This window comes from Gloeophyllum trabeum (genome assembly GCF_000344685.1).
Source record: "Gloeophyllum trabeum ATCC 11539 unplaced genomic scaffold GLOTRscaffold_00014, whole genome shotgun sequence".
NCBI classification, from domain to species: Eukaryota; Fungi; Basidiomycota; class Agaricomycetes; order Gloeophyllales; family Gloeophyllaceae; genus Gloeophyllum; species Gloeophyllum trabeum.
In genome coordinates this window covers 692,193-713,815 of record NW_006920423.1, presented here as the reverse complement: position 1 = coordinate 713,815, position 21,623 = coordinate 692,193, and the positions used below count along the sequence as shown (strand labels likewise).

Below are 21,623 nucleotides of genomic sequence, written 5' to 3'. Positions count from 1 at the left end.
ATTCGGCGGGCGCCCCGAGTAACTGAAAGAACGACATCAGCGAATCCGAAGGGACGTGCGGTGCGCTGGAGGGGACTGTCCGTATAAACAGGTACGCCTGCTTCCAACTCGAGCCGGGTCCTCGTGTGGTGACCTAGTCTGTGCCTATCGCGTGAGGGTCTTCATATCAACATCGGTTCTCATGATATCAACATGCCTAAACTGCCCGACCATGGTATTCATATTCCTGGCTGTCAACCCATAAATGCAGATGCGCTCACAGTTCTGTACAGATGCCCAAAGTAAATGTACCTGGAGATAACCATACACTGGGTACAATACCCGTATTGAGCCACTGAGAAAGTGTGAAAGGAACTGGACAAAGGTCAAATTTTGTTCATAGTGTTGCCTTGCAAAACAAATGAAAGTTCAATGAACAGTGCTGAACAAAGATCATATCCTGTGTCACAATCAGATTTTTGCACACTCAAAAGTAGTATTATTCTAATTTGTTTCACTGACTGTGCAATGGACAATCATGAAAAAAGTTTGTCCTTTGACCGGTTATTCTCAAAGTTTTGTGCATGCTCAATATGGGTGATGTACCCAGTGGTAATGGTTATCGTGGCTGCGATCTGGGGCGAGAAGTCTCCTTTTGTGGGAGGAACCCCTCTCCCAACAAAACTGGGCGTGATTAGCTGCCCGCCAGGTTGGAGCGGAGAAAGCCCCTTGGCAAACTGGATACGGTAACTTCCACTATGTGATGCCGCCCATACCGAAGAAAGGTGAGTTCCTACCGGAGACTTGTGCCAGCGGAACGATCGTTGCCCGGTAAACTGAGAATAGGTATCGAGCTGCTTGAACGACCTGGCACCTCGGTCACCAAGTGCCGGGCCCGAGAGGATCTTATCAGTCTTTGGAGCTGGACGAGCGCGCCGCAGAAGGTTCCATGCTGTCTCCTTCATCTTCGACACCATCTAGTGGGTCCAGGACCGCGGGATAACAATCAGAACCGGAGAGATGCGAATGGACTGTATCTGAGGTATGATTGGGCCTGATGGTCCAATACCAACCGCACCTACGCCGTTGAAAGAATATCCACTATGCACATGCATCACATAAACGTGCCACGTCGTGCTGCACTGATAATGGACGATCGCCTGTTCCATCATTTCGATTCCCCCTCTTAGGTTGGTACTTACGATTTATTCGAATCCCTGGTTCTAAATATGATACCAACCTTGGCGGTCGCTTTGGATCCATTTTCGAACAGTCTTAGAGTTCCAGTCGATTGTCATCACTTACCTCTTTTGTCCCGGCAGGGTACTCTCATCAGTACCTATTGGACATGTGCAGAACGAGATTTGCTATGGACGGCACCACAGCAATTGGCCAGCCTGGTCTTCCTCCCGGCTTGACCCTAACTTCTGACACCCGTTGGCTACAAGCTCGACTTTTCGAACCTTCGCGCATAAAAGGACGTGTCTAACAATCTGAGTCCCTGGACAAAATGACAGTCACCACGGGCACAATCGACTTCACCGTTGGGAATGAGACGTTCCAGACCTGGTATAAGCTCTTAGGCGACCTGAATCCCTCAGCTCGCCCCCTCATCGTTCTCCATGGCGGCCCAGGCATGTCGCATGACTACCTTGCGTCCCATAGTGACCTCCACGTCCAGCAGGGCATCCCGGTCATTTTCTACGACCAAATTGGTAGCGGTAAATCAAGTCATCTCCGCGACAGAGGAGCAGAATTCTGGACGTACGACCTCTTCATGGACGAGCTCCAGAATCTCCTTGATCACTTCGGTATCGCCCACAACTACGATCTGCTTGGTCACTCCTGGGGCGGGATGCTCGCCGCAATGTTTGCGGCAGCTCGCAAGCCAGCCGGTCTGAAACATATCGTTCTGGTGGGGACGCCTGCTTCGATGGAGTTGTGGATGGAGGAGACGAACAAGCTGCTACTAGGGCTGCCGAAGGCACTTGGGGATATGCTCCGTAGGCACGAAGAGGAGGGTACAACGGCGGACAAAGAGTACCAAGATGGGAAGCTGGTGTTTTACAGGAAGCATGTATGCTCCCTGGATCCATGGCCACAGGAGGTTCTCGATTCCGTGGCTGCGATGAATGACGACTTGACAGTCTATCATACCATGTGAGTGTCTACTCACTTGTATAGTTATAGCTAACGTGTGATATCCTAGGAACGGCCCTTCCGAGTTCTGCATCACGGGCACAATCAAGACATGGTCCGTCATCCATGATCTCCACGCATTATCGTACCCAATACTGCTCACGAATGGTCTCAACGATGAGGCCCAAGACCCTGTAGTCTTGCCATTTTTCAACAAGTGCCCTAAAGTAAAGTGGGTGCAATTCGTAACGGCCACTCACATGCCGTTCTGGGAGGAAAGAGAGAGGTATATGAAGGTCGTCGCCAACTTCTTGACAAATGTGTAGAATCCGAGATTGATGATACTCGACCGGATGATGGCCTCCGCACCACGTAAATAATCTTTCGCTGCCAGGTTGAGGTAGTAAACTAGTAGTTGGATGTGTAACGCACAAATATATGCAGGTGACTTGACACTATGAGGCATAACGTTGTGGTTTGACAGTTATCTTCGATATATCGTGAGTTTAGTCCTAGTCCGAACGCGGGGAAGAGCATACTTACTCCCTGCACACAGTATATAGGCCTAGAATTTAACCTGAGCCACTGAATAACCGAGACAACAGGGGTGGGCCACTCGCAACGACTGTGAAAGGTGCACACGCTACGTGAGCAGCGCTAGCGCGTGGCGCACTACATGAGCATACGTTCTAAATCATGAAGTCCCTCTCAGCAGTCCCGAGTCCTACACTGGTACTCGGCTTCCCGCCGCCTTAGGCTCAGCGCTCAGTAGTGGTACGACGAGATGGCTATGGTCGAAGAGATCGCTGCACCAGCCGCCGCCCCCGAGCCAATGTCCCTAATGGCTGTCGAGAGCCGGTAGCGCTACCCAGCCACCCACCCTTCCCTCTCCTCCTCGCCTTTCATTTATTACCCAGGACGGACGGACGGTCTCCTCCCTTCCCTAGCGGTCATTGCCAGGTTCCTAGAACCATCCGTCCCCCGTCCTCGATCCTGGGTCGTTGCTTGCTCGACGGGATCAACGATCACTGTCCGTCGCAGTCTTTATCCATTGTTTCTCACATCATTCTAAATTTCGTTCCTCGCAACACTACCGCCAATCGGGCCAGGAAAGCCCCAAACACCCGCCCGCGACGCCCTGCCTACAATATCTCCCGCATGCAGGACAGCCTGGAAGAAATAACGCACTCCCAAGAACTGCCCTCGCAGCTCTGGAACTCCTGCCGGAACCCTACGATACGCCCCCTCATCAGACAATTCCTATACAAAGCCATCCAGCGGGCTCACCGGGTAGGCGACTACTGGCTACCTATTACTGGGTATGAGATGCGAGCAATATGCCCCACCTGCACAGATTGCGCTGATAACCTAGACCACATACTATTAGAGTGCACTACACCTGCCCGCGAAATCGTCTGGCTGCTCACCGAAGACCTATGGCCCAGCTCCTTCGGCAAATGGCCCGACCTCAACTTCGGCGCAATGTTGAGTTGCGGGAAACTCGCCGTCACCCTTGACTACTCTTCCCCGGCAAGTGATGCCTCAAATGACGACCACGAAGATCCACCCTAGGAAGGCAAGCCCCACCCCGGCGCCTCCAGACTACTGCAGATATTGGTCTCCGAAGCCATATGCCTGCTTTGGGTCCTCCGTTGCGAACGGGTGATCCAACAGAAAACTCATACTGTAAAGACCATCCTCTCAAGATGGACAAATGCCATCAACCGCCGTCTGAGTATTGACCACATCGTAGCAAGCAAAATAAAACGATCTCCCAAGGAAATAAGGAAAGTTACGAATACATGGACACACATCCTTAAAAATCCCGACTCCCTCCCTGAAAACTGGGCAGCACGCCCTGAGGTTTTAGTAGGTATTAGAACGCCCCGGACCCCTACCCAACGGATGCTCCGAGCGTTATCTCGAGTCCTACACTCCCCGGCTCCCGCCGGGGGCCGTGCATAAACGCATTTCGCCTCGGACCAAACGGTGGAGTGCACCCGTTTGCTATAGGACAATATCCCTCTTTATCTCCACTGTTCACATGCACACTGACTGCCAACTATCCCTGATCCGCTTACTTGTCTTAAGTTTGTATCGCGCACGAATGTACGACGGCCCGGGATAATACTATACTTACCTTCTTGGTTCGAGTTGCGCAGGCAAACTATGACGGTGCACGGATTGAGCAGCAAGGCCACGAAATCAACAATGATTAGCCAAGGAGAGGAGACTGCGGCAGCACTATGGTGAATGTATATACACACATGTACATATGAAACATCAGTACGTATGCAATCACACCGCACTGAACTCAGCATCGACAGCTTTATTGATCGCAACGGCATATTCGCCCTCTGCCTCAAGCTCGGGCTTGGGGAGGAGCCCACTGCCGTTGAGGGTCGGGCTGTCGCCCGATGCGCCAGTCCCAGCGGGGTTAGAGGCGAACTTCATCCTGGGGTACGCGACCATCCGCACGGCGTTCCCGGAGCGCGAGCGCGCCGCTGCCCCTGTCCCGGCCGTGAAGAGCTTCGTCGACGTGTCCGCGCCCCAGGCCTTGCCGAGCGCGACGCGCGCGATGATCATGAACGGCGCAATGATCTGTGAAGGCAACCGTGCGTGGATCAATCGGGGAGATGGTAGAGAAGCGAAATGAGGAAAGGCAGGCTAGCGCACCTGGACCTGGCCGGATGCCTGAAAACAAATGTTCGCGAGGGCGTTCCCGGCCGCCCATGGCGCGAGGAAGAATATTGAGAACGCGGCGTAGAGGATCGCGGACTCGACGAGCATTGCCATGATGCTCGTGTAGTGCGTCCCGTGGCCGCGGCCGAGGATCCTTCGCAACTGGCGGCGTGACACGAGGAGGCGCACCACGATCACTAGCGTGATGATGATGTTGAGCCCGAACGAGAGCGACGCGTACGGAAGCGTGAAGTTCACGCTCGTGGTCACCCACGCCGAGGAGTTCGGCGTGGATACCTGTACTAGGTAGCAAACGCCCATGGCTGCAGATGTGTCAGCAGATGCGTGGCCCGCCAATCGCAAGTTGGTACTGACACAGGGAGCCCGCGTACAAAAGGCAGGGGAGAGCCATGATAATCCAGATCGGTATGAAGCTCGCTCGGCAGATGACCATGCAGCGCCACATCTGTGCTGGGACGCTTAGAACGCGTCTGACGTTTGCACAGCGGAAGCCTTACCAGCAGCCCGTCCGCCAGCCAGTTCGACAGGACGTACGCGACGTTGCCCATTGTGTCAACCGGTATGTAGAACATGGCTTCTTCATACACGGCAGGGCCGCCGGGGAAGTCGCGGTCCTCCACGTACGCCAGCTGCGTGAACTGAGAATTGGACGCTTGGAAGAGCGTCCCGAGGACGAACATGACGGTGACGTAGACGATGAAACATGCATTCGTGCGTCGGTTGGTAGCGTTCATGCCGGTGACCAGGAGGTGCATGCAGAAAACGTACAGGGTGAGGACGACACCATATCCAACAGAGGCGAGAAGAGCGCCTTGAAGAAACGTCTCCTCGCTGTAGATCTGAGCGTGGGTTTCGTTCGGGGCGTAGGACATCGCAGGAGGGCTCGACAGCTGCAACCTCGGGCGACCGTTCGCTACTTAAACCATAGCTGCATGTTATTGGGCAGTGTTCTCACATTACCTGGACCGCGCCGTCAAATCACGAAGTGTCAGTCTGTGGTCATGAGCCCCAGTGTTGGAGACAGATGGGCATGGATTCTCGCGCTGCGTTGTTCTTAGTATTAGATGGGCTGTTGTGGCGAGATACAAGGACTGAATGCAGACCCTGCAGTCGCTACAGTTGGTCATTTCGATATCTTGCGAGTGTGTCACCCAATGACCCATGTTACGATAGGATTCGGGATCCCATCGCACTGCCAGCATGGGTGCTCGACAGCCTTTGATCACCGTCTTTCGACTATGGCAGTGGGAGAGCTTTCCAAGACCGTTGAGTCCCATGACCATCCGGGAGCCAGATGAAAAGCCAAGATGGATATTCGAAGTACTAATCATTAATCAAGCCTTGGAGGTAGTGTGACCGTGACTCGAGTTGCATCCGGTTTATCTCAAGCCGGGGACAGTCCTTTTGAGCAACACTCCAGTGCCGGGCGGACAGTATACTTCTCTATATACGTTCAACCAATATTAATCAGATCGTCGCTTGTGTCCGCATGAGGACGGGCTTTACCTGGCTTTCGGGGCCTTATCTCGACCCCAGAGGGTACCACGGCACGGGCACCCCGAGTCGCAGGAGTAATCCATTACAGTACCGTCTGACATCGTCTTCAAGTCTTATCGTGCCTATTCAGCTTTCCGATGTGCGGCCATCATTCCGACTTTATGTCCATCTTCATGCCCCCCCGCTTTCCCGGTCCAGGGCCATGTGTGGCACTTAACGTCGGCAGCCAAGTGAATATTAATGCCGATACTCACGTAGTACCATCTCAAACGGCATGTAGGCTGCTCTGCAGAGTTCTACAAATGTGTGTTAGAGTGACAGGAAGTCCCGCGTGTGGCGATACACTCCGAGTCTCTCATCGCAATGACTCAATCGTCTCGCGCATCCGTACAGCACATACTGTCCAAGAATTCGGACATCGTTTCCAAACGAACTGAAATACATGTTGTTATAACATCGCCATCCCAATATTCACAAGGAGAATATAAGGTTTACAACTGATGAGCGTATGTGCAACTGCTTCGTCTACATTTCACCCGTCAAAAGTCACACTTATCCGGATGAACACTCTCTGCAATTTGAAGGCCATCGCTTGAAGCTGCGATAATGTTTGGGTGATCACTGCGAAGTGCGACCCGATAAAACATTATCACCTACGTCGACTCTCGGTCTATTTTCCTACCTAGACTCCGCAGTCCTCGACGTCATTGCCAGGCTGATCTACAGACTTCAATGAGTTACAACGACAGACGGCAATGTGAGACTAGTCGTACCGGTTCCAGTGATTATGCCAATGCAAGCAGTTTCCCGACGGAATACTGGCGTAGATTCGACCAAGGTGACAACGACGCACAGAAGCAAAATCGATACGACAGACTTGAGCATTGAACTCATGCTGGGTGTAGTGAACGCTTTCTGCTCCAAGTTCTTGCCTTCTTATGCTCGTAGCCCTCGTGTGATGGCATAGCGGCTCAAATCATTTTCTGCATGTTCCTTCCGACCTGTCCCACCGAGATGATATTAGACCGCTGTCATATACGAGGTGATATCCTTACGTTCTCGGATTAGGGTATGAGATGCAACGCGCTCCGCTATGTGTGTACCATGTCCTGGTAACAGACACGCGTCGATATTACCACTCACATCCACCCCATCAGCGTTTCTGTTCGGATAACTCGGAGCGAATAATTGAATCATGGAGACCCTTCTACTTCCCGGACAAAGGTCTTGCAGGGGACATCATGGAGCCGCCATCTTCCATGACGATCAGGTATGGCAAACCCCCCAGGGATGTACTGCAGAGCGATCCCACAGATGCATGAAAAATCCGTGGTTTCTGGTCGAAATGTAGTGAGCCTGATGTCTGTCCGCAGAGTGATTAGGAAATGAGGTCGACTCGTCCTGGAATCTCTGTCCAATCTAAACCTTCATCTTAGTCTAGATGAGCCTTCGTACTAATTAGGGAATTTGAACTGAGCAACGTCCGCCACCGCCCGCCCTTGTCGAATCCTCCGTAGAATCAGGCTTCTGAACTGCACCACCGTGATGCCTGCTAGCGAGTGGCATCAGCACTCAGCAAACGAGCAGACGGCTGCCACTGCAACAAGCTGTCCTCTACCAATCAGCTTGCGTGAAACTCTGTTGGACGGCCAGAACCTCCCTGATACCCAGTGGCCACGGCATCTCCCCTTGAGGTATGCCTGTGTTCTCGCCGGGTAGATGCTAGTGTATCAGATGTTTGAAGGTACTCACCCCGCATTTCATATTCTATGTAGCTCACTATTATGTGTCAGTTATCATCCGTCCCATCAGCGTTGTCTGTTAGGGCACACTTATAACGAATGATGGGAGCGGACATCATGAAATCTTCACCTCTCGGTTTGGCACGACGAAATCCGCAAGGCTGAAAATGTAGAAGTCGGACTGTCTCTCGAGTATCCCATGCATGGATCTGCATCATCTGTTTGAGAGGGTCAGTGAAGATGCCTGTGCATGGAGTGATGAAGTCCGAGTCGGATTGTCCAGTCTCTCACCTTGATGGGCCGCTTGATCGGGCACCTCGCCCCCACTCAAAGCAAAGAGCATTCCTTATGCTCTTATTTTCTATTGGAATACACTCGAGAGCTCAGGCTGAGACAATCGTATGTGACGGGTCGTCCATCATTGACACGGACCATCAGTGGCACGCGTCTTCCCTTCAAGCCCGCGATGCATATTCACCCCACAAAGAGGGAGTACTCGTCGGCGCCCTACTGCACCCAAGCTGTATATTCCTAGCGCTCCGTTATTCATTCTCCTGAGCCGACGAATCCACGTTGCCTCGTTGAGCGTTGGCCTATGAATTGCCGTCTCAAGTGACACTGTGGGGATTGGAACCTGAGCGCTGAGCCTCTGCGAGTCCCCCGCCATGAGAGCCGAGTTAATTTTATGCAGCCGAGGGTTTGTTACATGAGGAACATGTAGTGCTCAGCCTATCTATGGACGTTGAGCGTGCAACACTGAATCATCACCGTCTAAAATACGGTACTAAGTGGTTCCCGTGCAACGCATGAGAACCGCGTTGATTCGTTCACTTACAGTAGGGCACTGCCCACCCGCAGAAAGCATAGGCGCGCGTAGATAATGAAGTCTCAAAAGTAGTTCGTACGGAATAGATGATCTCATTCGTATTCAATATCAATGCTTCACCTCCTCAACTCTGAGCCCGCACCTGCAGAAATGTCGTTCGCAAGGGTTCTACGCTGTGGAGTGTTGGACTACGTATACGGCTGAGTTCACGTCAAAATCACGTATCGCAGGAGATGACAAAAGCAACTTCACCTGTAGTAGATTTGTCGGGGTCCTGCCACCATTCCACGTAGCAATCGCTCTCCACCGAGGAATGCACAATCTCGAAGGTCAAGACTTCCCCCATTCTGCAAGACACGCGGCGGCGAAAATCGACGTCCTTCATTTTGCTCAATTCGATCTCTGCGATTTTGCTGACGCGTGCAGGCCTTGCCTTGTAGCCAAGCTTCTTTCCGTTCAGTAGCGATGAGGCGTTGAGTCGGTGTATGGCCAGAGCCATATTGCCATCGCATATTTGTACCGAGTCGTCCGAATTCAAGGGTATAGTCAACTGTAGATCACACCATTCCATCCCGTAGTCCAAGACGCGGAACTGAACGATTGTCGAGACCTTGTGGAACAACGTTAGTCAACCAATACAACGCCGTGTGTATCTGGCATGCTCACGCTTCTGGTAACTCGGATTTGCCTATCTTCGGGAGAAATGGTGCCTATGCGAGCCATATATCGCTTTGGATCGTCATCAAAAATGACGGCTTGAGCATCCTGATCGATTTGCATGACTACTGCAGGGTAGTTAATCAGGGTCCTCCTCTCGTTGAAGAGGGGGCGCTTCAGATTGTCGAAGCCCATGAACTGCGATGGCCACCGCAGCGAAGCTATGTCATCCTTGGTGTAATCCGCCGTACAGGAAGGCGCGCTCGCTTTTCGGTCGTCTCCAATGACGATCGTAAGGACGCTGACCCCTGTACACAACAAACAGCCCAGGAGGGTCCACAAGCTGACATACGATCTTGTGGCCCGCGTCTCTTGGTTAGAAGAGGATTGAGGTAGTGGAGCGTACCCTTCTTTGAAAGCGAACATGACAGAGGAGAGTACGGGACGCTATCAAGACGATCTAGTTTAGCTTGTATTTGTGGCGGGAAAAGGTGGTCGGATTCAAGAGTGCTGGGAGCTGATTCCGTATGACCCAGATAATCGTGCCACACTTACGGACATCAGGTTTACCCTCTGGTTCCAGATATCACAAGATCGGTGAGTGAGGCGCAATTTCCGAGAAAGCCAGATCGGTGTACTCAGGGTGTATTTCAGTTCTCCGGGTCGAGCCGGGAGTAACTCGGTCCATTACGTCGGTATCAGTGATCAGCCTCTCCCTGTAATTGCGTTGACTCTCCTCCAGGAAATGAGCAAGCTTCATGTGTCGAAGCCTGAATGTAGGAATCGGGCATGCTCATGCTAGTATGCAGCGTCACATCATGGGAACGCATTGTCTTGGAACTTAGACCACATCAGCAAACATGTACAAACATCACGCCTGTATACACGTCTCGTATTCATAGCTAGCTCTGTACCGACTTGTTCGTTCCTCGGTCTCTGCGCTGCTGCGTCAATACATTGATATTGTTGTCCGTCATGAATAGAGTGGCTATGTGTTTATTAGTGGGCTTTGGCAAGCTCAACGACTCATTCGCCCGGGCCAACCATTGGTTATGATGGTAGGTTGCCACATCAGGGGTTAATACTTACTACCGCATTCCCGGCGTTGGACAATCATGTCGCCCGGGGCTCGCGCGACCTTCCAGAACTCGGCGTCGTATGTAAGTACTGCCGTTGGTACAACTAGAAGGCCCAGGATCTGGAAAGGAACATAATTTGACCCTTCTGGGTTTCCAATCCACAACGCGGGCCAATCAATGTGAAATCAAGGGTAGCACAACTATAGATTTCCTTTGTTACTTTTGATCCCCTAGTAGTCCAAACGGTGCAAAATACGTCTACAATTCGGAAGTCACCCCATTCTTTATACGTGCGTATTCTCTGTGATTTGTCTCCGCTGCTGCATAGATACTAGTCCAGTCGTTACAAACTAGATCATTCCTAATTATGCTTGCAAAGCCGGTGGCATTCTTCAGCGATTCCAAGCGCAGGTTGGGTTTGCACAGAATCGCTTGACGGAGATAGTTGAAGCAATGTCGGGTCAACGGTGAAGATGCGTTGAGGCGATTTTCTCGGCCGTCCACGACCGCGGCGCGGACGACGTCGAGGCATTTGAACTGATGGAATAAAGCGACTGTGTACGGCTCTTGAACGCCGGTAGGGCCATCCACGCGCACGACGTGTCCCCCTTTGGGTATGAGCATGTCCCACTGGTGCGCGTCGCCGAGCGAATAGTGCACAGTCTCATCCAACCGCATCGCGACGAGCCCGACGGTTGGAGAGAATGAGAGAGGAGCTGTCCAGAGAACGGCCTCAGGTTTTGTGGCCAGCATACTAGAACGTATTCACGAACCTCTCGAGGACTCAACGACAGTCTTGTCTGCGCGCTTGCCCGCTGCTTGAGAAGACCACAAGAGGAGCAGATTCAGAATCAGGAGATGGAAGACTGGTGACATCCTGCTCTGGCGCGACGAGCACTCTGAGTATTCGAGGTGGGTGCTATGCGGTCAGAACCCTCCTCTCGAAGAGTGTGTGAGTTGAAGCAACATGATCCCATGCCCTCATAAACCTTGGAATTGCGGGATTTCCCTGTTAGAGCCGGTAGCACGGGCCTCATCGGCGAATCGGCAATGAGGCTTTCCGTGTCAAAATGGGACACTGACATAAGGTCAGAATGAGGGAATCTGCCTGAGATGTATGAAGTGTCAAGTATCACCTGTAGCTTGGAGCTGTTGATGATCCAGCAGAAGTCTGATACGTGCGGAGCAACACATTCCCTATCCCCCCGTCTTCCAGGAATGTACGGCTCAGGGTCTGGGTCAGTATCTCAGAGAGGAGGTGCGATCATCACTCCCGTCACGATATCGTGACGAAGCCATCGAATCTCAGCGTACCTTTGGGACATCAAAGGCTTCACAGGCCGTCTGCAAGATGAGAGTGAATCGCATAGTAGCATTCTCACTTGCATTTGCCTCCCGCCTGCTCCCTTGCAGTGCTTGCTCTTGAGATGCATACCCAACGGTTTGTGCCTCCTTCGACCGACCACTACTGTTCTTCATTATTGACACGAGGACGATACAGATCCGCTTTGTCTTACACAGTGCAGCTCACGCATGCCATACTATTCGCGGCGCTCGTGTTGAACCTATGCATGGCCGTCTGGCATATACATGGTAATCTGAAACAGAGAACAGGTAAGCCCTGCGATTACCTGCCGTTGCTATCTCTACTCACACTGGGCTGTAGACAAGCAGACCAAATCAAGAGAATACAGCTACATTGGAGAGGATTACCCTTTGGAGCTCCCTCTCGAGGAACCTCTGGATGCAGTGGCTATGGGTCTCGATGAGACAGTGCACTTCGCCATTGATGGCAGCGACCCCTCGGCAGAAGCGGCGTGGAGGACCACCATCTGGTACCCGCCTGGACTGGGTCGAGTGCGCCTCGGTCCAGACCATCGCATTTTCGTCTTGGGCTGGTACCACGAACTCCACTGTCTTCATGCTTTGAAGTTTGCTGCTGCTCATCCCGAGCGGGAGGAAGCGAAAGATGACGAGCACTTACACCACTGCCTCAATTATCTTCGACAGGCCCTCCTTTGTGAAGCATCAGGGACGTTAGAGAAGGGAGATTTCCTCGATAGGGATTTTGAGCACCAGCCGCAGGGTGATATCGTTATCTGTCGGGACTGGGAGAGGTTGTTTGAGGTTCACGCCCAGAATCTCAGGGAGTGGGTAGAGTGGTTGCACCACTGGAACCGGTGATATTGGTTCACGATATGTCTCGATGGATCAGCATGTATACTCTTGTCATCGGTATGTACGCCTGGGAGCCTGGGGTACTGTGAACCACGTTTGAATCGGCTCGACGTCGATGCTGTCCTGTCGGTTTCTTGTATCTCTGAGAGTGTGCAAGCCATTGTGGCCCCTTGTGTAGGATAATGCTGCCGTGTGCAAAAGCTAGCACGGGGATTGCGAGGAGGAGCTATATGCTCGAGCATCCATACCGCACCATTGCTCTCACTGTCTCACAACGACGATCCGGTCAAGATGAGACAATCTAAGCGGCGGACCTCGCTCACGACTGCATCAGAGCAGGCCGGATGTCATCGTGCTCTTGTTTTAAACGCCTACAGTCTGTGCAGGATAGGTCGGACGTGAGAGCATAGCAAGGATGGGTGCTAGCTCCGCTTCGGAACAACACGCTTACATAGCGTAGGCATGTTCTTTATCACCAGTAGAGTCAACCGGGGCGAATGGGCTCACAAGAAGCGTTTCAGAGATAGAGGCAAGAGGAAATTTGCCGAAACTTCGCTGACTGTCCTTGTCCGGTTCAGTGCACAGCCAGGCAGGGGGAGTATAGGAGGGGAATGAAGAGAGGACTTTGAATGAACACGAGTCGAACGTACCGGGAACAAGGTACTGTGACGAAACCGCAATGAGCCTTGGACTGACGAGTTGTAGCTCGTACGATAGGGTTTACTAACCTTCCTCTTGAGACGAGGTATCCCATCACTCTTATAGGTGCCGTCTAAGAAGGGATCATGCAGGTATACACACCCTTCAGATACAGTTCCTCGCCAGGGGAACGGAAAGCAGCTGCAGCGGACAAAAAGAGGTCGCATGGATTCATGAAGAAATGGCCGAAGGAAATGAACATGTTGAAGCAGCGAGATATGTGATGTGTCCATGCTTGCGTCTTGCTTGCGTCCTATCGAAGCCTGCACACAACAACAAGGGCGACGAGGAACGCAGCCATGAGCAGCACACCGCTCACAACAGCCGCGACGCGGCACCGGCGCACCCAGGTGTCTGCGTCCGCATTCGTGAGGGCGGAAAGGCGATGTAGTCGGGCGCGCGGGCTTCCCTCCTTGAACGCCCCAGCCTCCCTCTCCAAGTTCAGGAATATCGCACTGTCGGCGGGTGGTGCGAAGATGGGGTACACTTTCAGCTTCGGCGTCGATTTCGAGGCGGAGCGGAGCCAGAGCGGGAGGTAGCGCTTCCCGTTCTCCTTCCCACGCAACTTGGCTCCGTCGTGGTCCTTGTTCTTGTCAGCCTTCTCTTGGCGAGTATGCTGCCCTTCCAGGTCCCCCGATTGTTTCCCCTTCTCCTTCGCGGCTATGCGCAAGTCGCCGTAGCTCTCGAGCAGCCACCCGCCGATGAGCCAGCACCACGGGCCGAGCACGAAGCCAAGATAAAACAACATCCTAGGCGCCCTCCTTTCTAGCGAATTGCATTTGGCCAGTGGTGGGGCAATTTCGACGTGTGTACTACTGTAGGACGCGTCCTTGCAATCATGCCACCGCTTGTCGATGAAAAGCGACGAGCGCGAGGGGTCCTCGGTCACGGATCGGCCCGTGCCCGTCTGCGCTGAGGGCGTCGGCGATGGTGCGCGGAGGGACGAGGAGTGATGGCGCGGGGAAGGAGGGCGAAGCAGGGAGGACTGGAAGCTCGTCGTGCTGGGCTGCGCGACGAGGCTGAGGTGGTACAAGCCGCGCTGCGGGTCGGAGGAGACCACGCTCGAGCGCACGGCGGAGTTTCGCTGGCCCGAGTGGCGGTCGCGCACCGTCCCGATATCATCTTCCTCGTCTTCCCCCTCCTTGTCCGCTCGGGTAAGCAGCGACGGCGTCGAGCTCGCGTAAGTGTACACCGTCGGCGCGGTGACGAAGCTCGCGGTGCTGTCGCGGTCGCCGTCCTCCTCCGAGCCGCGGTGCACGCTCGCCGCGATGGTCGGAAGCGGGCCCGAGCGCGCCGTATATGGGACGGAGAAGGGCGGGCGCAGGTCCACCGGCGGGATGGACGGCGCGACGGCGGAGACGGAGGAGCCGAAGGTGTTCGCGGAGCTCTGGCTGATGGAGCGCTTGAGGGGGCGGGAGATGAAGTACGAGGAGGAGTGGTAGGAGGCTGCGGGGGAGTTGCGGGCTAATCCCCGGGAATCAAGTGTCAGGAGCTAGAACGCGGGATTTGGAGAGAGCATACCGCCAAAGTCCTCTGTCACGTCCACCTCGCGTGTGGGGCTGATGGGCGTGAGGCGTACGGGGCGCAGCTCGGGCGAGCGCTGCTCGCGGATGGGCGAGAGCGACTGCGGCGGGGTGACGAACGGGTTCGCGGTGGAGATGGGCGAGACGCGGCGGTAGTCTAGCCGCAGCGAGTGCGTGCTCCGCGCCTGCAGGTGCGTGCTGTACGTCCTCCCTTGAATGGGACTCGGGCTTGGAGTCTGTGCGGCGCGGGCGAGAGGGGAGGAGGCGGAGCGGCCAATGATCGGCGCGCTGGCGGCGTGCGTGAGGCGCGAGGGGTCGCTGATCCAGGATATATTCGGCGGGCCCGACGGGTTTGGGATGGGTGGTGGTCTGCGCGGCCGCGTCGACTCGGTGCTCTCGTCGTCTGAGGCTGGGTGCAGCACCACATAGTCCACCGGCGAAGGTCGCTGTCGGAGCCGCGCCTGCTCCCGCCTTGTATTCGCGGGCGATCGTTCTTCTTCGGAGGCGCTGGCAGAACCTGGCACGGACGTAACGATCTGGGAGAGCTTCGAGAACATCCGGGGCGTTTATGACGGCGACGGGAGGGGCCTGGGGTAGGCTGTACCAGCTCCAGAGTGACGAAGCAGACATCAAGGCTATATAGCTAGGAAAAGCTCGGATCAGTAGAATGTATACTGCATGTGTTGAGCTGACGTCCTTCAGGAAACGGTCAGCCGCAGCGAGGACACGCGACGATACACCGACGCAGTGGAGCGCGTGCAACGCTGGACCCGACTGCGTGCATCAGCCGCGCTCGGGTTGCAGACATACTTAACGGGATATTCCTGAATCCTTTAGAAAAATGTCGCGCCCCTGGTCGTTGAATATATGAGAGTCCCTTGATGATTGACAGAGTCAAGGTTTCAGGCAAGAACCGCGAGAGCGGTGCTTCTCGCCCGATCTGATCTTAGAACGTTCAGCACGTTGCCTCCACGCCCCCGCCGCCTCGCTCAGCCACAGCTTCATTGAGGCGGGGGGACGTCAGTCATTCGTGTTCACATGAACGCACAGCAATTTAAATGTCGTCAGTACGCAGTGCTGCCCGACTGCAAAAAGAATGGTCGGAATAATGACCGTGCGTCTGAACCTTGGCAGGCCCCATTGGCAGACTTGCAGCTGCTTCTACCCCTAGTACTATGCGCCTCGGACCTTCCCAGTATGACTGCGAAGCATTGAAACTCAAGCATAAACCAGTTTTAACACTATTTGCCATGGGCAACATATATGCGTATCTCTTAAATCATTTTTACTCAGGAGTCGTACAGGCTACGGTCTCCGTCACAGAGGGACAGAATCCGGCTGTGTCACTCGACAGCCTACCGGTGTTCTGTGTATATGAAGGGAACGGTTATGAATCAAGCCAGGGCGACAGCCGCCTGAACAACGCTTACCCCGTAAGTGCAGAAGAAGTCCATGTCATTAACCGTCGTGTTCGCAGTATACCTATCACACAAGCTTCTGATTAGCTTTCTCGCAGCGACACAATTCCTGTGAGCCTACCCGCAGAACTCGGGCGTACCGGGCGCGTCCCCGCTTGCAGCCATGAGGTAGTATGTTGTGTTGTCAGGCGAGATGACATTAAGGGGGCATACGGCGCAGGTAGGGGTACGTATGACAAGAGGCGAGACGGAGCTCACAAAGAGGGGAAGGAGGCAAATGAGATTGGCAGAAACCATTGCAAAGGCGTCGAAGGTGAGTGGTTGACGTAGATTTGGTGGGCTGCGAATTTTGCTCGACTCTGCTGTCCTTCAACTAGGCGGTTTTATAGCCAGGGCTGTGGTTCCATGGTATGTTCTTCTCCTTACTCGACTCGGCGAGACCAGTCAAGACCAAGTGCTGTATCTATCGTCGGCAGATAGAAAGCACCTTCGACATAGACGCACGACGGGAACTACCAAGCAGAACTGGCAAACCAGGGCATAAGCATGCTGAGCGCGTCTTGATAGCTCAGAGGCGCCATTTAATCCAGGATTGCATGAGAGTCGGTGACGTCAATGACATACGAGGTGATTCCAGCCCAACCGTCACAGCGTCTGAATCGCAAGTGCTCGCCAATCATAATATTGGCCACCAGTCGTTCCGGCCCAAACGCTACCCGGCAGAAGCAGCCCTTACTGTATGGTCATTGACTCTGCGAACGTCCCGAACGGGGGCAAGCATATTAAGCGGTAAGGAGACACTTCTCGTCTTCGGACGACGAGAATAGATAGCGGAGAAGCAAAGCGTGGCAACTTCAGCCACAAAGTAGCATTGTTGCGGTCCCGACCAGGCACCATCGTCTATTCTCCGTACGAAGATCATAGATGACCAAGGAAAGCCATGGTAAGTCTTACCGTTGACAAGCATTGAAACCTCGATACTCTGGTTCAGAGATGAGTGGGCCTGAGCAAGAATCGGGCGCGGCATATAGCAGAGATGATTTGCAGCCACAAAGCAGCACTATTCGCGACTCCCGGCAGCATTCCACTTCGGTCCCGTCCATTCCGCACGCGAGGATCGCACATGCCACAAGAACGGATAGGAGGATCCAAGGGAAGCTACCAGAGTATTCCGAGACCGTGAGTGTTAACACCCTGGAAATGTTCACTGCCTGGGCCAGAACAGAGTCGACATGAGCGAGGAGTAAGCCGCCTTTAGCACACCCCATGTGTATGAACATCCATGACATCTTCGCCCATGAAAGAATGGATACGGACCAATCCTACCGTGTCGTCGCATCCTCGTTGGCCCGTAAAATAGGACGGAACAACACTGATTGGTTCGTCCTGGATGGAACTGAGTAAGCCCCGTCCATACTCATCCAGAGGGCATCCGATGCCGTAAGCCATATCATGCCCCGCCAGCCGACGACCTCGAACTAGTAAATCCACCTGGAGGAGTCATTGAACGACCGATAAAGCACTTTGGGCTACTTTCACGGAAAACGAAGCGTCGAGGACATGAAGGGAATTGTACGTTCGCTCCCCGCGCCAGGAGGGACTGCTCACCTGAAAGCGGCAGGAGTAGTCTCAAGGTAGATTGTGCGGCTTATCAGTGTATTTCTGATAGCTTGGTTCTCTTGGATCAATGAAATTCAAAGTCAACTGGCTGTCGGTAATTCGTCCAAGCATGAGATAGCGAACACCTGAACGACGGCCCACAGCAATGAGAGGGACGACCGACGACTGGGTCGAAAGGTCTCTTCCGACGGGGACGTATATCTTGGATTATACTTGGATTATACTGTCAGGAGTTTGATGATTCTTGGAGATATTCAGTGATGTCCTTGGTAAGGCCATTTGCCCAGAGCACGGGTAGGAGAGTGCGGCCGTCCAGATCTTGCTCACCATTTCACTTGCAGCGGTTCAACAGGAATACTGACATAAGAGTGATTATACCAGGCCGGAACCGGGGCTATGATTTCACGAAGTTTAAGGGGGGGAAAGTTCAGCGCCTTCATCGCATGCCAAGCCAGTCTGACCATGATTTGCATCCGAAGGGCTGTGTACACTGCACGACGCGTTTGTAAGTGAGGGTTGCCGCAGAGTTTACGCGTCCCGTAAGTGTCGCTCTGGTCAGACAGAGAATTCACCTGGGCCAACACCGAAGTACACGAAGCCAGAGAGGCTGTAGAGTAGGAACACTGAATGCATTGCGGAATATGACGCTTTTTGGAAAGAAAACCGCGAATTCGAAGCGCACTGTGTAAGTTGCACAGCGAGCTGGAGAATCTGACGGTTAATTAAGGCTATTAGCATAAATGGAGATACTGGTCATAAATAATACAAAACATTTGACAAAATACCCCAATGCGGCAAATAGTCCTCGAAGTGGGCCTGGCCATGTCCGGCTTCAATCGCTGCGTTCGCCGACCCGAGCTCTATCTCTGGTACCACTGGAGTCGGCGTCTGTACCCTCCTCGACGCGCTGACGACAAATGAAGGATGGCCTGCACTCAATGTCGGTCATATCTTTCTTAACGTTCAGCACTATGCACTCTATCTGGCTCGCACTTGTTTGGGCGCTCCTCCTACAGTGCTCTTCCGACCAGTGTCTCACAGCTGCCGCTCCTTCAGTCGGCTTGGTCCGCAGGGATGGAGGGGGGACTCGTTCGGCAACATGGGTGAGTCTGGTATCAGCCTGTACTTCTACGCGCTGGTATACTGACCATTGGGACACATTCCCAGGTCCCCATACTCGTTGTCGTCCTTGCCGTAGCTGCCCTTGTATTGTATCTCGCGTTACGTCGGCGACAGTTGCAAAGGCTTGCGGATAGGGCAGCCCCACTAGCTCGTTCTGCTCGAGATCGCGCGATAGGCAGGCGAGGGTCCGAACCCCAGGTTCGGGAAGTCACCGCGGAACAGTTGACGGGAGTCAGAGCTCCTGCTGCTACCGCGAATCAGACTGGTCAAACGAATACTTCTGCGACCCCCGGTACCAATGGGGGGACTACAGGTGCGCCCCGGAGAACGAGAAGACCGGGAAGGACGCCTAGTCAGATGTCCACTAAGTCTTTGCCTCAATACATGAAAGAACCAGGCGAGGACGAGCTCGTAATCTATCAGTGAGCGAGGACTGGTTGCGCTGTCTTTGATAATATTGCTGATACACCCACTTTGTAGAGGCACTCCCGAGACTGACGATGTTACTGACGCTGACGGCCCCGAAGGGGGCCATGCCCGTATCACCTCTGCACGAATTTCAATACACACCACGCAATCAGAAATGCCACTCTTACGCTCAGAATCTAACGACTCTTCTAACACCAATTTGCTCACTGCCAACCGCGATAGCGCGGCCGCGAGGACCAGCCTGGAGACCATTGACGATTCTATGGAGAACAATGCTGTTCCAGTTCAGAATCGATCTTCCGTTGACATTTCCGAATTACCCCCAACCTATGATGTCTCTTCATCACAGCTGAATGTTTCCAACGCCGCTGCGGCCACCAGCATGCCCAATGTGCCTGAAGGAGTCGCAGTCATGGACTCTTCGCGGCATGAGCCAGCGACAGGTATGCGGCGCGGATTGCGCGGACTGTTCAACGCGATGAGTAATCCGACTTCGAGAGGCCAGAGTGCTTCTGCGCCAGCCGTGCCACAGGCCCCTGATGACACTCGTCAGTCCCGGATATCACACACTCACAATCGCGACAACTCTGGCTATTCCGTGGGCACTATCGGCTCCGGCAGCTCACACTCCCACTCGAATTCGCATGACGGAGCGCGATCGGCGAGGCGTACTCACCGCCCAAGCCAGTCGGGCAATAGTTCTCTATTCGGTCTCGGTTCATCCGCATTCCGCACCGTATCTCGCCAAAGATCTAGTAACACATTAAATTCCGTTCATCTGAACTCCCCATCCACAATCTCATTACATTCTATCTCCGCACCGTTGAGCCATACTCTCACAAGGACGGAGATTGTTTACCCTCGGTCAGGACCTACACCCGAGCAGCTCAAGTTGATCTCTTCGCGGGAGTCGCTGGGGAGGTTTGGTGTACCGTACGGCCCAGATGCTATTGCCTATGCGGCGTCCTCTTCTAGGTTGAATTTATCCATCCCTCCCCCTGATTTCGATGCTTCAGTTGCCGCCACATCGCGTCCCCGTACTGGCGACTCGAGCAGATCACAAGGCGAGATGGTGAGGCCCTCTACAGGCCAGTCGCATTCCCAAACGGAGTCCCCTGATAGTACGACGAGCCTCGAACCGAGCCCTCAAGACCGTACCGACACGCCCGCGGATACGCGTGACGTTGAGGGGACGCCCGCCCAGGAGCCTGAAGCGCCGAAGCCAGAAGCAGACGTGCATGAGGCAGGACGATCCCAAGAAGTTGCGTCTTCGATTACAGCTGAGACGGAGACTCCTCGGAACACCGTCATAGGACTCGCAGGGCCAAGCAATGGACAAACCGCCTCGGCTGCTCCTCCCTCGTCTTTCAAGCCAGTCCAAGAATTCCGTGCAGTCTCCAGAGCGAGCACGTTGCAGTCGTTCGCGACGGCTGAAGAGTCTATGCCTACGACGCCTTCTACTGAGGTCTTCGTTGATGTGGAGCCTCCGACACCGTCTGCTTCCAGTCCCGCCGCTTCGGAGCCCTCGACACCGAGACTGGCCCCTGCGCACATGCAAGAGCCCACTGATGCAACCATTATGCCTGTTGTGGCTCAAACAGCCGTTCATTGATGCGCTCCACCATTAGGTGGGCGTGCGGGTTGGGGTTTGCATACCATTCCAAGTTCTCGATGGGTGTGCTTCGGGTAACGCAGTCGCGTACTGGAATCATTTTGCCAGAGAAATATTAGATCATTCCCTCTCCATTCTGGGGCTTTGGTTCATCATATATTCAACGGACGGTCAACTTCCCGATATCTTGCTACAACATGTATCCGCTTCCGTTAATAGATTAGTAGATCTGTGTATGAGTATGTAGACTGCCGCCCCGTCCATCGCATTGTTTTGCCCACTCATGTAGGTGCGAGTAAGACGTGCGTTGTAACTTGTTACACGATGCATCCTACTAGTAAATTGCACACGATGCGGCAGAAGACCCTCACTTTGCATGGACTCGGGAAATTGCTTCGCC

General features: G+C 53.8%; 8 protein-coding genes across 8 annotated transcripts; 4 read left to right on the top strand and 4 right to left on the bottom strand.

Annotated features, from left to right (window-relative positions):
* Positions 1-1,489: 1,489 nt before the first annotated feature.
* On the top strand, positions 1,490-2,444 carry GLOTRDRAFT_48177 (proline-specific peptidase; the record flags this gene model as incomplete). Its single annotated transcript, XM_007871392.1, has 2 exons — positions 1,490-2,139; positions 2,189-2,444. 2 exons carry the CDS (start codon positions 1,490-1,492, stop codon positions 2,442-2,444), a joined length of 906 nt encoding a protein of 301 aa, XP_007869583.1.
* A 799-nt stretch (positions 2,445-3,243) lies between these two features.
* GLOTRDRAFT_48460 (uncharacterized protein) lies at positions 3,244-4,083 on the top strand (the record flags this gene model as incomplete). Its single annotated transcript, XM_007871416.1, has 2 exons — positions 3,244-3,652; positions 3,695-4,083. Coding segments are annotated over 2 exons (798 nt in total), but the record flags the coding sequence as incomplete, so codon positions are not given.
* Positions 4,084-4,638: 555 nt separating this feature from the next.
* GLOTRDRAFT_21904 (uncharacterized protein) lies at positions 4,639-5,690 on the bottom strand (the record flags this gene model as incomplete). The annotated part of the gene is made up of 4 exons (XM_007871371.1): positions 4,639-4,719; positions 4,795-5,123; positions 5,176-5,266; positions 5,319-5,690. Coding segments are annotated over 4 exons (873 nt in total), but the record flags the coding sequence as incomplete, so codon positions are not given.
* A 3,238-nt stretch (positions 5,691-8,928) lies between these two features.
* On the bottom strand, positions 8,929-9,738 carry GLOTRDRAFT_80906 (uncharacterized protein; the record flags this gene model as incomplete). Its single annotated transcript, XM_007871587.1, has 3 exons — positions 8,929-9,086; positions 9,139-9,496; positions 9,553-9,738. The coding sequence occupies 3 exons, from the start codon at positions 9,736-9,738 to the stop codon at positions 9,055-9,057; spliced, it is 576 nt and encodes a 191-aa protein (XP_007869778.1). The 3' UTR covers positions 8,929-9,054.
* A 1,142-nt stretch (positions 9,739-10,880) lies between these two features.
* On the bottom strand, positions 10,881-11,375 carry GLOTRDRAFT_48186 (uncharacterized protein; the record flags this gene model as incomplete). The annotated part of the gene is made up of 1 exon (XM_007871394.1): positions 10,881-11,375. One exon carries the CDS (start codon positions 11,373-11,375, stop codon positions 10,881-10,883), a length of 495 nt encoding a protein of 164 aa, XP_007869585.1.
* Positions 11,376-12,377: 1,002 nt separating this feature from the next.
* On the top strand, positions 12,378-12,806 carry GLOTRDRAFT_48170 (uncharacterized protein; the record flags this gene model as incomplete). Its single annotated transcript, XM_007871391.1, has 1 exon — positions 12,378-12,806. The coding sequence occupies one exon, from the start codon at positions 12,378-12,380 to the stop codon at positions 12,804-12,806; it is 429 nt and encodes a 142-aa protein (XP_007869582.1).
* A 766-nt stretch (positions 12,807-13,572) lies between these two features.
* On the bottom strand, positions 13,573-15,579 carry GLOTRDRAFT_96125 (uncharacterized protein; the record flags this gene model as incomplete). The annotated part of the gene is made up of 3 exons (XM_007871586.1): positions 13,573-13,640; positions 13,812-14,963; positions 15,021-15,579. The coding sequence occupies 3 exons, from the start codon at positions 15,577-15,579 to the stop codon at positions 13,573-13,575; spliced, it is 1,779 nt and encodes a 592-aa protein (XP_007869777.1).
* A 3,409-nt stretch (positions 15,580-18,988) lies between these two features.
* Positions 18,989-21,568, top strand: GLOTRDRAFT_140834 (uncharacterized protein). The gene is made up of 3 exons (XM_007871585.1): positions 18,989-19,163; positions 19,228-19,604; positions 19,663-21,568. The coding sequence occupies exons 1-3, from the start codon at positions 18,999-19,001 to the stop codon at positions 21,221-21,223; spliced, it is 2,103 nt and encodes a 700-aa protein (XP_007869776.1). The 5' UTR covers positions 18,989-18,998; the 3' UTR covers positions 21,224-21,568.
* The last annotated feature ends 55 nt before the right edge of the window (positions 21,569-21,623 follow it).